General features: G+C 29.1%; 1 protein-coding gene across 1 annotated transcript; it reads right to left on the bottom strand.

Annotated features, from left to right (window-relative positions):
• Positions 1–2,044: 2,044 nt before the first annotated feature.
• On the bottom strand, positions 2,045–13,957 carry LOC140679804 (LIM homeobox transcription factor 1-alpha-like). Its single transcript, XM_072916013.1, has 3 exons — positions 13,825–13,957; positions 12,202–12,293; positions 2,045–2,298 (listed from the first exon to the last, which is right to left on the bottom strand). The coding sequence occupies exons 1-3, from the start codon at positions 13,863–13,865 to the stop codon at positions 2,087–2,089; spliced, it is 345 nt and encodes a 114-aa protein (XP_072772114.1). The 5' UTR covers positions 13,866–13,957; the 3' UTR covers positions 2,045–2,086.
• Between the last annotated feature and the right edge of the window lie 377 nt (positions 13,958–14,334).

Genomic DNA, 14,334 nt, shown 5'->3' with positions numbered 1-14,334 from the left:
AGTAGTTGTTATACTAGTGTGTAACTGTGGAGGAACAAGGACGTCCTTACTTGTCATAGTCGGGCTTGTTATACTAGTGTGTAACTGTGGAGAAACAAGGACGTTCTTACTTGTCATAGTCGGGCTTGCTTTAGTTGTTATACTAGTGTGTAACTGTGGAGGAACAAGGACGTTCTTACTTGTCATAGTCGGGCTTGCAGTAATTGTTATACTAGTGTGTAACTGTGGAGGAACAAGGACGTCCTTACTTGTCATAGTCGGGCTTGCAGTAGTTGTTATACTAGTGTGTAACTGTGGAGGAACAAGGACGTTCTTACTTGTCATAGTCGGGCTTGCAGTAGTTGTTATACTAGTGTGTAACTGTGGAGGAACAAGGACGTCCTTACTTGTCATAGTCGGGCTTGCAGTAGTTGTTATACTAGTGTGTAACTGTGGAGGAACAAGGACGTCCTTACTTGTCATAGTCGGGCTTGCACTAGTTGTTATACTAGTGTGTAACTGTGGAGGAACAAGGACGTTCTTACTTGTCATAGTCGGGCTTGTTATACTAGTGTGTAACTGTGGAGGAACAAGGACGTCCTTACTTGTCATAGTCGGGCTTGCAGTAGTTGTTATACTAGTGTGTAACTGTGGAGGAACAAGGACGTTCTTACTTGTCATAGTCGGGCTTGTTATACTAGTGTGTAACTGTGGAGGAACAAGGACATCCTTACTTGTCATAGTCGGGCTTGCAGTAGTTGTTATACTAGTGTGTAACTGTGGAGGAACAAGGACGTTCTTACTTGTCATAGTCGGGCTTGTTATACTAGTGTGTAACTGTGGAGGAACAAGGACGTTCTTACTTGTCATAGTCGGGCTTGCAGTAGTTGTTATACTAGTGTGTAACTGTGGAGGAACAAGGACGTTCTTACTTGTCATAGTCGGGCTTGCAGTAGTTGTTATACTAGTGTGTAACTGTGGAGGAACAAGGACGTCCTTACTTGTCATAGTCGGGCTTGCTTTAGTTGTTATACTAGTGTGTAACTGTGGAGGAACAAGGACGTTCTTACTTGTCATAGTCGGGCTTGCAGTAGTTGTTATACTAGTGTGTAACTGTGGAGGAACAAGGACGTCCTTACTTGTCATAGTCGGGCTTGTTATACTAGTGTGTAACTGTGGAGAAACAAGGACGTTCTTACTTGTCATAGTCGGGCTTGCTTTAGTTGTTATACTAGTGTGTAACTGTGGAGGAACAAGGACGTTCTTACTTGTCATAGTCGGGCTTGCAGTAGTTGTTATACTAGTGTGTAACTGTGGAGGAACAAGGACGTTCTTACTTGTCATAGTCGGGCTTGCAGTAGTTGTTATACTAGTGTGTAACTGTGGAGGAACAAGGACGTCCTTACTTGTCATAGTCGGGCTTGCAGTAGTTGTTATACTAGTGTGTAACTGTGGAGGAACAAGGACGTCCTTACTTGTCATAGTCGGGTTTGCAGTAGTTGTTATACTAGTGTGTAACTGTGGAGGAACAAGGACGTCCTTACTTGTCATAGTCGGGCTTGTTATACTAGTGTGTAACTGTGGAGGAACAAGGACGTCCTTACTTGTCATAGTCGGGCTTGTTCTACTAGTGTGTAACTGTGGAGGAACAAGGACGTCCTTACTTGTCATAGTCGGGCTTGCAGTAGTTGTTATACTAGTGTGTAACTGTGGAGGAACAAGGACGTCCTTACTTGTCATAGTCGGGCTTGTTATACTAGTGTGTAACTGTGGAGGAACAAGGACGTCCTTACTTCTCATAGTCGGGCTTGCAGTAGTTGTTCTACTAGTGTGTAACTGTGGAGGAACAAGGACGTTCTTCTTACTTCTCATAGTCGGGCTTGTTATACTAGTGTGTAACTGTGGAGGAACAAGGACGTTCTTCTTACTTGTCATAGTCGGGCTTGTTCTACTAGTGTGTAACTGTGGAGGAACAAGGACGTCCTTACTTGTCATAGTCGGGCTTGTTCTACTAGTGTGTAACTGTGGAGGAACAAGGACGTTCTTACTTGTCATAGTCGGGCTTGTTCTACTAGTGTGTAACTGTGGAGGAACAAGGACGTTCTTCTTACTTCTCATAGTCGGGCTTGCAGTAGAGCAGGCGGTCCCGGCAGTAGCAAGTCCCGGTGAGAGCACTCATGCAGACGGTACACTTGACGCACGTCTCATGCCACGAGCGCTCGTTGACGCGCAGCAGGAAGCGGTCGGCGATGGGAGAGTCGCAGCCTGCGCACACTTCTGCGCACACGTCTCCTGCACCGCCACCCGGGTACTCTGGACCTGAGGGGGGGGGGGGGGATGAGGAGGGTGAGGAGGGTCGTTTGACTTTCTGCAGGACACTACATTAGGCACACCTGCACCATTGGATTATGTGAAGATGCAGGTCTAATATTTGCTTGTAATTCAACTTTATCATAATCATAATCATAATGTTTGTGTTTTGCTGCATTTAAGATCACAGTAGAAGCTATATAAGTAAACTTTCCTCATATGACATGTTTATTATTATATTATTATGTGACTGTTTATTATGATATTATTATGTGACTGTTTATTATGATATCATTATGTGACTGTTTATTGTGATATTATTATGTGACTGTTTATTATGATACTATTATGTGAATGTTTATTATGATATTATTATGTAACATGTTTATTATGATACTAATATGTGACTGTTTATTAAGATATTATTATATGACTGTTTATTATGATATTATGTGACATGTTTGTTATGATTTTATTATGTGACTGTTTATGATATTATGTGACTGTTTATTATATTATTATGTGACTGTTTATGATATTATGTGACTGTTTATTATGATATTATGTGACTGTTTATTATATTATTATGTGACTATTTATTATGATAATATGTGACTGTTTATTATGATATTATGTGACTGTTTATTATGATATTATGTGACTGTTTATTATATTATTATGTGACTATTTATTATGATATTATGTGACTGTTTATTATATTATGTGACTGTTTATTATGATATTATGTGACTGTTTATTATATTATTATGTGACTATTTATTATGATATTATGTGACTGTTTATTATGATATTATGTGACTGTTTATTGTGATATTATTATGTGACTATTTATTATGATATTATGTGACTGTTTATTATGATATTATGTGACTGTTTATTATATTATTATGTGACTATTTATTATGATATTATGTGACTGTTTATTATGATATTATGTGACTGTTTATTATATTATGTGACTGTTTATTATGATATTATGTGACTGTTTATTGTGATATTATTATGTGACTATTTATTATGATATTATGTGACTGTTTATTATGATATTATGTGACTGTTTATTGTGATATTATTATGTGACTATTTATTATGATATTATGTGACTGTTTATTATGATATTATGTGACTGTTTATTGTGATATTATGTGACTGTTTATTGTGATATTATGTCACTGTTTATTATATTTTGTGACCATTTATTGTGATATTATTATGTAACTGTTTATTAAGATATTATTATATGACTCTTTATTATGATATTATGTGACATGTTTATTATGATTTTATTATGTGACTGTTTATGATATTATGTGACTGTTTATTATATTATTATGTGACTGTTTATGATATTATGTGACTGTTTATTATGATATTATGTGACTGTTTATTATGATATTATGTGACTGTTTATTATGATATTATGTGACTGTTTATGATATTATGTGACTGTTTATTATATTATTATGTGACTGTTTATGATATTATGTGACTGTTTATTATGATATTATGTGACTGTTTATTATGATATTATGTGACTGTTTATTATATTATGTGACCGTTTATTGTGATATTATTATGTGACTGTTTATTATGATATTATTATGTAGCTGTTTATTGTGATATTATAAGTTAAAGTTAAAGTACCAAACCTACTCAGTGGCCTAGTGGTTAGAGTGTCCGCCCTGAGATCGGTAGGTTGTGAGTTCAAACCCCGGCCGAGTCATACCAAAGACTGTAAAAAATGGGACCCATTACCTCCCTGCTTGGCACTCAGCATCAAGGGTTGGAATTGGGGGTTAAATCACCAAAATGATTCCCGGGCGCGGCCACTGCTGCTGCCCACTGCTCCCCTCACCTCCCAGGGGGTGATCAAGGGTGATGGGTCAAATGCAGAGAATAATCTCGCCACACCTAGTGTGTGTGTGACAATCATTGGTACTTTAACTTTTAACTTTATTGTCACACACACACTAGGTGTGGTGAAATTTGTCGTCTGCATTTGACCCATTCCCTTGTTCACCCCCTGGGAGGTGAGGGGAGCAGTGGGCAGCAGCGGTGCCGCGCCCGGGAATCATTTTTGGTGATTTAACCCCCAATTCCAACCCTTGATGCTGAGTGCCAAGCAGGGAGGTAATGGGTCCCATTTATATAGTCTTTGGTATGACTCGGCCGGGGTTTGAACTCACAACCTACCGATCTCAGGGCGGACACTCTAACCACTAGGCCACTGAGTAGGTATGCGACTGTTTATTATGATACTATTATGTGAATGTTTATTGTGATATTATTATGTGACTGTTTATTATGATACTATTATGTGAATGTTTATTATGATATTATTATGTAACATGTTTATTATGATACTAATATGTGACTGTTTATTATGATATTATTATGTGACTGTTTATTATGATATTATGTGACATGTTTGTTATTATACTATTATGTGACTGTTTATTATGATTTTATTATGTGACTGTTTATTATATTATTATGTGACTGTTTGTGATAATATGTGACTGTTTATTATGATATTATGTGACTGTTTATTATGATATTATGTGACTGTTTATTATGATATTATGTGACTGTCTATTATGATATTATGTGACTGTTTATTATGATATTATGTGACTGTTTATTATATTATGTGACTGTTTATTGTGATATTATGTGACTGTTTATTATATTATGTGACTGTTTATTGTGATATTATGTGACTGTTTATTATATTATGTGACCGTTTATTGTGATATTATTATGTGACTGTTTATTATGATATTATTATGTGACTGTTTATTGTGATATTATTATGTGACTGTTTATTATGATACTATTATGTGAATGTTTATTATGATATTATGTGACTGTTTAATGTGAAATCATTATGTGACTGTTTATTATGATACTATTATGTGAATGTTTATTATGATATTATTATGTAACATGTTTATTATGATACTAATATGTGACTGTTTATTATGATATTATTATGTGACTATTTATTATGATATTATGTGACATGTTTATTATGATACTATTATGTGACTGTTTATTATGATTTTATTATGTGACTGTTTATGATATTATGTGACTATTTATTATATTATTATGTGACTGTTTATGATATTATGTGACTGTTTATTACGATATTATGTGACTGTATATTATGATATTATGTGACTGTTTATTATATTATGTGACTGTTTATGATATTATGTGACTGTTTATTATATTATGTGACTGTTTATGATATTATGCGACTGTTTATTATGATATTATGTGACTATTTATTATATTATGTGACTGTTTATGATACTATGTGACTGTTTATTATGATATTATGTGACTGTTTATTATGATATTATGTGACTGTTTATTATATTATGTGACCGTTTATTGTGATATTATTATGTGACTGTTTATTAATATATTATTATATGACTGTTCATTATGATATTATGTGACATGTTTATTATGATTTTATTATGTGACTGTTTATGATATTATGTGACTGTTTATTATATTATTATGTGACTGTTTATGATATTATGTGACTGTCTATTATGATATTATGTGACTGTTTATTATGATATAATGTGACTGTTTATTATATTATGTGACTGTTTATTGTGATATTATGTGACTGTTTATTATGATTTTATTATGTGACTGTTTATGATATTATGTGACTGTTTATTATATTATTATGTGACTGTTTATGATATTATGTGACTGTTTATTATATTATGTGACCGTTTATTGTGATATTATTATGTGACTGTTTATTATGATATTATTATGTGACTGTTTATTGTGATATTATTATGTGACTGTTTATTATGATACTATTATGTGAATGTTTATTATGATAATATGTGACTGTTTAATGTGAAATCATTATGTGACTGTTTATTATGATACTATTATGTGAATGTTTATTATGATATTATTATGTAACATGTTTATTATGATACTAATATGTGACTGTTTATTATGATATTATTATGTGACTGTTTATTATGATACTATTATGTGAATGTTTATTATGATATTATTATGTAACATGTTTATTATGATACTAATATGTGACTGTTTATTATGATATTATTATGTGACTGTTTATGATATTATGTGACTGTTTATTATATTATTATGTGACTGTTTATGATATTATGTGACTGTCTATTATGATATTATGTGACTGTTTATTATGATATTATGTGACTGTTTATTATATTATGTGACTGTTTATTATATTATGTGACCGTTTATTGTGATATTATTATGTGACTGTTTATTATGATATTATTATGTGACTGTTTATTGTGATATTATTATGTGACTGTTTATTATGATACTATTATGTGAATGTTTATTATGATAATATGTGACTGTTTAATGTGAAATCATTATGTGACTGTTTATTATGATACTATTATGTGAATGTTTATTATGATATTATTATGCAACATGTTTATTATGATACTAATATGTGACTGTTTATTATGATATTATTATGTGACTGTTTATTATGATACTATTATGTGAATGTTTATTATGATATTATTATGTAACATGTTTATTATGATACTAATATGTGACTGTTTATTATGATATTATTATGTGACTGTTTATTATGATATTATGTGACATGTTTATTATGATACTATTATGTGACTGTTTATTATGATTTTATTATGTGACTGTTTATGATATTATGTGACTGTTTATTATATTATTATGTGACTGTTTATGATACTATGTGACTGTTTATTATGATTTTATTATGTGACTGTTTATGATATTATGTGACTATTTATTATATTATTATGTGACTGTTTATGATATTATGTGACTGTTTATGATATTATGTGACTGTTTATTGTGGTATTATGTGACTGTTTATTAAGATATTATTATATGACTGTTTATTATGATATTATGTGACATGTTTATTATGATTTTATTATGTGACTGTTTATGATATTATGTGACTGTTTATTATGATATTATGTGACTGTTTATTATGATATTATGTGACTGTTTATTATGATATTATGCGACTGTTTATTATGATATTATGTGACTATTTATTATATTATGTGACTGTTTATGATACTATGTGACTGTTTATTATGATATTATGTGACTGTTTATTATGATATTATGTGACTGTTTATTATATTATGTGACCGTTTATTGTGATATTATTATGTGACTGTTTATTAAGATATTATTATATGACTGTTTATTATGATATTATGTGACATGTTTATTATGATTTTATTATGTGACTGTTTATGATATTATGTGACTGTTTATTATATTATTATGTGACTGTTTATTATGATATTATGTGACTGTTTATTATGATATTATGTGACTGTTTATGATATTATGTGACTGTCTATTATGATATTATGTGACTGTTTATTATGATATAATGTGACTGTTTATTATATTATGTGACTGTTTATTGTGATATTATGTGACTGTTTATTATATTATGTGACCGTTTATTGTGATATTATTATGTGACTGTTTATTATGATATTATTATGTGACTGTTTATTGTGATATTATTATGTGACTGTTTATTATGATATTATTATGTAACATGTTTATTATGATACTAATATGTGACTGTTTATTATGATATTATTATGTGACTGTTTATTATGATACTATTATGTGAATGTTTATTATGATATTATTATGTAACATGTTTATTATGATACTAATATGTGACTGTTTATTATGATATTATTATGTGACTGTTTATTATGATATTATGTGACATGTTTATTATGATACTATTATGTGAATGTTTATTATGATATTATTATGTAACATGTTTATTATGATACTAATATGTGACTGTTTATTATGATATTATTATGTGACTGTTTATTATGATATTATGTGACATGTTTATTATGATACTATTATGTGACTGTTTATTATGATTTTATTATGTGACTGTTTATGATATTATGTGACTATTTATTATATTATTATGTGACTGTTTATGATATTATGTGACTGTTTATTATGATTTTATTATGTGACTGTTTATGATATTATGTGACTATTTATTATATTATTATGTGACTGTTTATTATATTATGTGACTGTTTATGATATTATGTGACTGTTTATTGTGGTATTATGTGACTGTTTATTAAGATATTATTATATGACTGTTTACTATGATATTATGTGACATGTTTATTATGATTTTATTATGTGACTGTTTATGATATTATGTGACTGTTTATTATGATATTATGTGACTGTTTATGATATTATGTGACTGTTTATTATGATATTATGTGACTGTTTATTATATTATTATGTGACTATTTATTATGATATTATGTGACATGTTTATTATGATATTATGTGACTGTTTATTATGATATTATGTGACTGTTTATTATGATATTATGTGAATGTTTATTATATTATGTGACTGTTTATGATATTATGTGACTGTTTATTGTGATATTATGTGACTGTTTATTATATTATGTGACCGTTTATTGTGATATTATTATGTGACTGTTTATTATGATATTATTATGTAGCTGTTTATTGTGATATTATGTGACTGTTTATTATGATACTATTATGTGAATGTTTATTATGATACTATTATGTGAATGTTTATTATGATATTATGTAACTGTTTATTGTGATATTATTATGTGACTGTTTATTATGATACTATTATGTGAATGTTTATCATGATATTATTATGTAACATGTTTATTATGATACTAATATGTGACTGTTTATTAAGATATTATTATATGACTGTTTATTATGATATTATGTGACATGTTTATTATGATACTATTATGTGACATGTTTATTATGTGACTGTTTATGATATTATGTGACTGTTTATTATGATATTATGTGACTGTTTATTATGATATTATGTGACTGTTTATTATATTATGTGACTGTTTATTGTGATATTATGTGACTGTTTATTATATTATGTGACCGTTTATTGTGATATTATTATGTGACTGTTTTTTATGATATTATTATGTAACTGTTTATTGTGATATTATGTGACTGTTTATTATGATACTATTATGTGAATGTTTTTTATGATGTTATGTGACTGTTTATTGTGATATCATTATGTGACTGTTTATTATGATACTATTATGTGAATGTTTATTATGATATTATTATGTAACATGTTTATTATGATACTAATATGTGACTGTTTATTATGATATTATTATGTGACTGTTTATTATGATATTATGTGACATGTTTATTATGATACTATTATGTGACTGTTTATTATGATTTTATTATGTGACTGTTTATGATATTATGTGACTGTTTATTATATTATTATGTGACTGTTTATGATACTATGTGACTGTTTATTATGATTTTATTATGTGACTGTTTATGATATTATGTGACTGTTTATTATATTATTATGTGACTGTTTATGGTACTATTGACTGTTTATTATGATATTATGTGACTGTTTATTATGATTTTATTATGTGACTGTTTATGATATTATATGACTGTTTATTATATTATTATGTGACTGTTTATGGTACTATGTGACTGTTTATTATGATATTATGTGACTGTTTATTATGATTTTATTATGTGACTGTTTATGATATTATGTGACTGTTTATTATATTATTATGTGACTGTTTATTATGATATTATGTGACTGTTTATTATGATATTATGTGACTGTTTATTATATTATGTGACTGTTTATGATATTATGTGACTGTTTATTATATTATTATGTGACAGTTTATTATGATATTATGTGACTGTTTATTATGATATTATGTGACTGTTTATTATATTATGTGACTGTTTATGATATTATGTGACTATTTTATTATGTGACTGTTTATTATGATACTATGTGACTGTGTATTATATCATTATGTGACTGTTTATTATGATATTATGCGACTGTGTATTATATTACGTGACTGTTTATTATATTATGTGACTGTTTATTATATTATGTGACTGTTTATTATGATATTATGTGACTGTTTATTATATTATGTGCCTTGTTTATATTATTATGTGACTGTTTATTATGATATTGTGAGACATGTTTATATTATCATTTGACTGTTTATTATGATATTATGTTACATGTTTATTATATTATTATGGTACTGTTTATTATGATATTATGTGACATGTTTATTATATTATTATGGTACTGTTTATTATGATATTATGTGACATGTTTATATTATCATGTGACTGTTTATTATGATATTATGTGACTGTTTTTTTTTTAACGTGCTCTGTTTGTGTTGTGTTGTGTTTGTTCGGTTCTCTTATTATCTTTTAACCTGCCCATTGTACAGCACTTTGGCTACCCCTGTGGTAAATTTTAAATGTGCTTTATAAATAAAGTTGCTTTGATTTGATTTGTTTTGTTTATTATATTATGTGACATGTTTATTACGATATCATGTGACTGTATGCAGTGACGTGTGTTTATATCTTGATGTATTTATACTCATGTGCATGTTATAGTTATATATGCACCAACATGTTTATATTTTGGTGTATTTAAGCTCACAACGTGAATATTTTAACAATATTGTTTGATTATGGTTGTTATATGCCCCTTTCAGTGACATGCATGTTTTTATTTTCGTGTATTTAAACTCATGTACATTTTATATAGTTATATATGCACCAACATGTTTATTTTGTGGTGTTTTTAAACTCATGTACATTTTATAGTTCTATATGCATCAACATGTTTATATTGTGGCATATTTAAGTTCACAATATGAGCATTTTAACAATATTGTTATTCTTACATGCACCTCTCTGTGGCATGCATGTTTATATTATGGTGTATTTAAGCTCAAAATATGAATATTTGAACAATATTGTTATTCTTACAGTTATTATATGCACCTCTCAGCAACGTATGTTTATAATTTAGTGTATTTAGGATAATCGTTTATTTTTTTATTTTTTTTTATAGTTTCCTTATAAATAAGTAACAATATTAAGAGTGATAAACACCTCATATTTATGTTTATGTATTTACAAGGATTTTTGTTGTTGTTTACAATATTTTTTTTTTTTAATTAAATATTACAGTTCGGTTTGTTTATTTGGAACATGCATACGATACAATGTCATGCATCACATATTTCCAGTTGTTTCATTACAGCACGTCCGAAAAGGAGCAGGAAGAAGCAGAGTTTATTTAATTTACCCATTTTCATACCATGGCAATTTTATCCCATTTCCTTCTTCTCTGTAACAGAACAGTGAATAAATAAATAAATATATCATAGTAAGTAAACAAATATTAAATACATAAATAATATTTATTTAAAAAAATTAAAAAAGGGTTGACGATGTTCATCATAATTCTTGTTCTGTGTACTTGTAGTTTGAACAGTCTCCTAAACTGAATCACATTAGCACTTTGTTGGATTTTTTTTTGCTTAATCCATCATTTTAATTCCACAAAGTGATATGCTAAAGTTTTTAAGTGTTATATGCCAAGAATGATGCACTAATTTAAAAAAAGATAACACCTCTTGAATTTGAACATGATTATGTTTATAAAGGCTAAATATGTTAAATTTCAATCATAAGTCGTTTTGTGCAGCCAAAATGTGATGAAATATACCTGAAGAAATTTACTATGATAACATTTAATAGGCTTTTTTTATTTATTTTTTTGCACAAACGCAATTTTAACGGCATTGTTGAATAAAGGCCTTTATCGCACAGGCCTCCCCCTTCACTAGATTTTGCTGTTGAAATTCTACTTGATTGATATGTTTTTTTTTTTTTTTCCTGCTGGTTAAAAACATTATTTTGGGTACTGACCAACAAAAGGTGTGGAAGATGGAGGCTGCTGCAGACACGACTGTGGACTCTCCTCCGTTTTCATGCCTTCTTTTCTCGCCTCAGTGTGCTCGCTGCAAACACACACACGCACACACACACACACACACACACACACACACACATGCATTTGACGTGCAAATATTAAAATAAAAAAAATCATTACTGCAAATGTGCCTAATTAAACAGTAATCACGTCCAAATGTGGGTATTAAAATGATTAAATATTAATTTATGGTTACATTATTATCAAATAATATTAATAAATACATGCACAATGTTAATTCGATGTGAGAAGTAATCGAATCATGCATTTTTTAAGCTTAGAATAATATGATGAATAATTATTTGGAAAAAAAAAAAAAGAAAGAAAGAAAAATCCCGCCTTAATCTAATTTTTCACAAATATTAAATATTTTTCTTTACATTAAATTGTGCGTATTTTCTAAATATGCCTGGAATGAATGGGATAAAACAGCGTCATACTTTAGGCCCGTAATCCAATTGTAGATTGTCATTTATTTGCTAAATATTGGTTGATGATTTGCCATGACGATAATGAAACAATAAAATAAATGAATTATGTAAATTCAAGCCTATAATCAGATTTTTTTTTTCCCCTAACAGGGGGATGGAATATATTAATATTTATCATTTGCATGGAGACAATAATAATAATGCTAATTAGAAGAAGAAAAAAAACATTTAACACGTCACTTCCAATAAAACTACAGGAGATTCAAGTTTAAGAATAAATATTGCATGGATACAAAACACTTTGTAAAAATAAAAACAATTAAATACACAAAAAAAGTGCAACGATCAGGGGAGAATGATGAATTAATTACACAAAACTAAGACGTGTTTGGCATTTTTTTTAATTCCAAAACTGCAGTTAACTTCAGTTCTAAAAGCAATAAATAAATAAAATAAAATAAAAACGTCACTTCCAATAAAATTGCAGGAGATTTTAAGAATAAATCTTGCATGAATACAAAACATTTTGTAAAAATAAAAAAATAAAAAAAACCACACAAAAAAGTGCAACGGTCCGCATTTGATGGGGGGGAATAATTAATTAATTACACAAAACCAAGACGCGTTCGGCATTTTTTTTTTATTCCAAAACTGCAGTTAACTTCAGTTTTAAAAGCAATTAATAAATAAAATAAAATAAAAAAAGTGGATGATTGCACGGTGACAAAATGTAATGAATAATAAAAGTAATAATAAAAACGCATAATTTACTACAAAACCTAGAGATTTCATTTTAAAAAGAAAACAAAACATGTATATTTTGTCTCTATTGGACTAATAATGACTTTATCTCCATTTATCACAAGAGATTTCAGCTTTCAAAGTTAAAAAAAAAAATGCATTAATGTGCAATAAAACAATATAATTGGAGAAAGAAAAAAAATCACAAAAATACAAGCCCCCAATTTACTGTAATTAAGGTAATAAAACAAGACGTGTCAAAGTTACCGTAATACTCGCTTGAAATGTTGACAATATTACAATTTTGCACCTTTTTATAACATCAAAAACTCTTCCATTTCTAGTAATTACTGAGGCAAACGCAACAAAATGACGATGTTTTCTTACCTGGAGGTGAAACACACTGCTGAGATCTCGGTGGGCAACATTCAAAAGAAAAAAGTACAGCAACGGAGAAAAAAAAAAGTGCACGGCACCACCAAGTTGAAGATGCGTTCAAGGACCGATGTACCTGCACACTCTCCCGCTTTAAGCATCCATGGTGACTGCACTCCTCCCGGCCACACTATTGTCTTCTCCTGCAGCTTCGCGGTGCTTTTGTGCCTGAAAAAGGGTCTCGCAGAGCAGAGAGGGACTACAGGAGAGGGAGGGGGGAAAGGTGGAAGAGATGAGTCATGAAGTCCAATTAAGACGATTTTTTTTTTTGGCTTTTTTTAAGAGAGGACACCAAAGGTACTCACACTTTGTATTGTGGGAAAATGTCATTAATTGTCATTCATAATAAACAATTTATTTGGCATTCAAAAATAAAATAAAAAGATGTGCAGTGTTACTGCATTTAAAAAGACAACAACGCCCTCTTGTGGCCAAACATGAAAGCTGCAAGAAAAAATCCCC

Source organism: Nerophis lumbriciformis, linkage group LG24 (genome assembly GCF_033978685.3).
Source record: "Nerophis lumbriciformis linkage group LG24, RoL_Nlum_v2.1, whole genome shotgun sequence".
Classification (NCBI taxonomy): Eukaryota; Metazoa; Chordata; class Actinopteri; order Syngnathiformes; family Syngnathidae; genus Nerophis; species Nerophis lumbriciformis.
Note: the sequence above shows the minus strand (reverse complement) of the source record. Positions and strands in the feature narration are given on the sequence as shown.

What these genes read in the sequence shown, in the direction of transcription:
- LOC140679804 (XM_072916013.1), bottom strand. Translation starts at nt 13,865, where the DNA reads ATGTTGCCCACCGAGATCTCAGCAGTGTGTTTCACCTCCAG. An exon ending in GCAGTGTGTTTCACCTCCAG is followed by an intron (nt 12,294 to 13,824) that starts GTAAGAAAACAT and finishes GTGTGTTTGCAG; the next exon opens with CGAGCACACTGAGGCGAGAA. An exon ending in ATCTTCCACACCTTTTGTTG is followed by an intron (nt 2,299 to 12,201) that starts GTCAGTACCCAA and finishes CCCCCCCCTCAG; the next exon opens with GTCCAGAGTACCCGGGTGGC.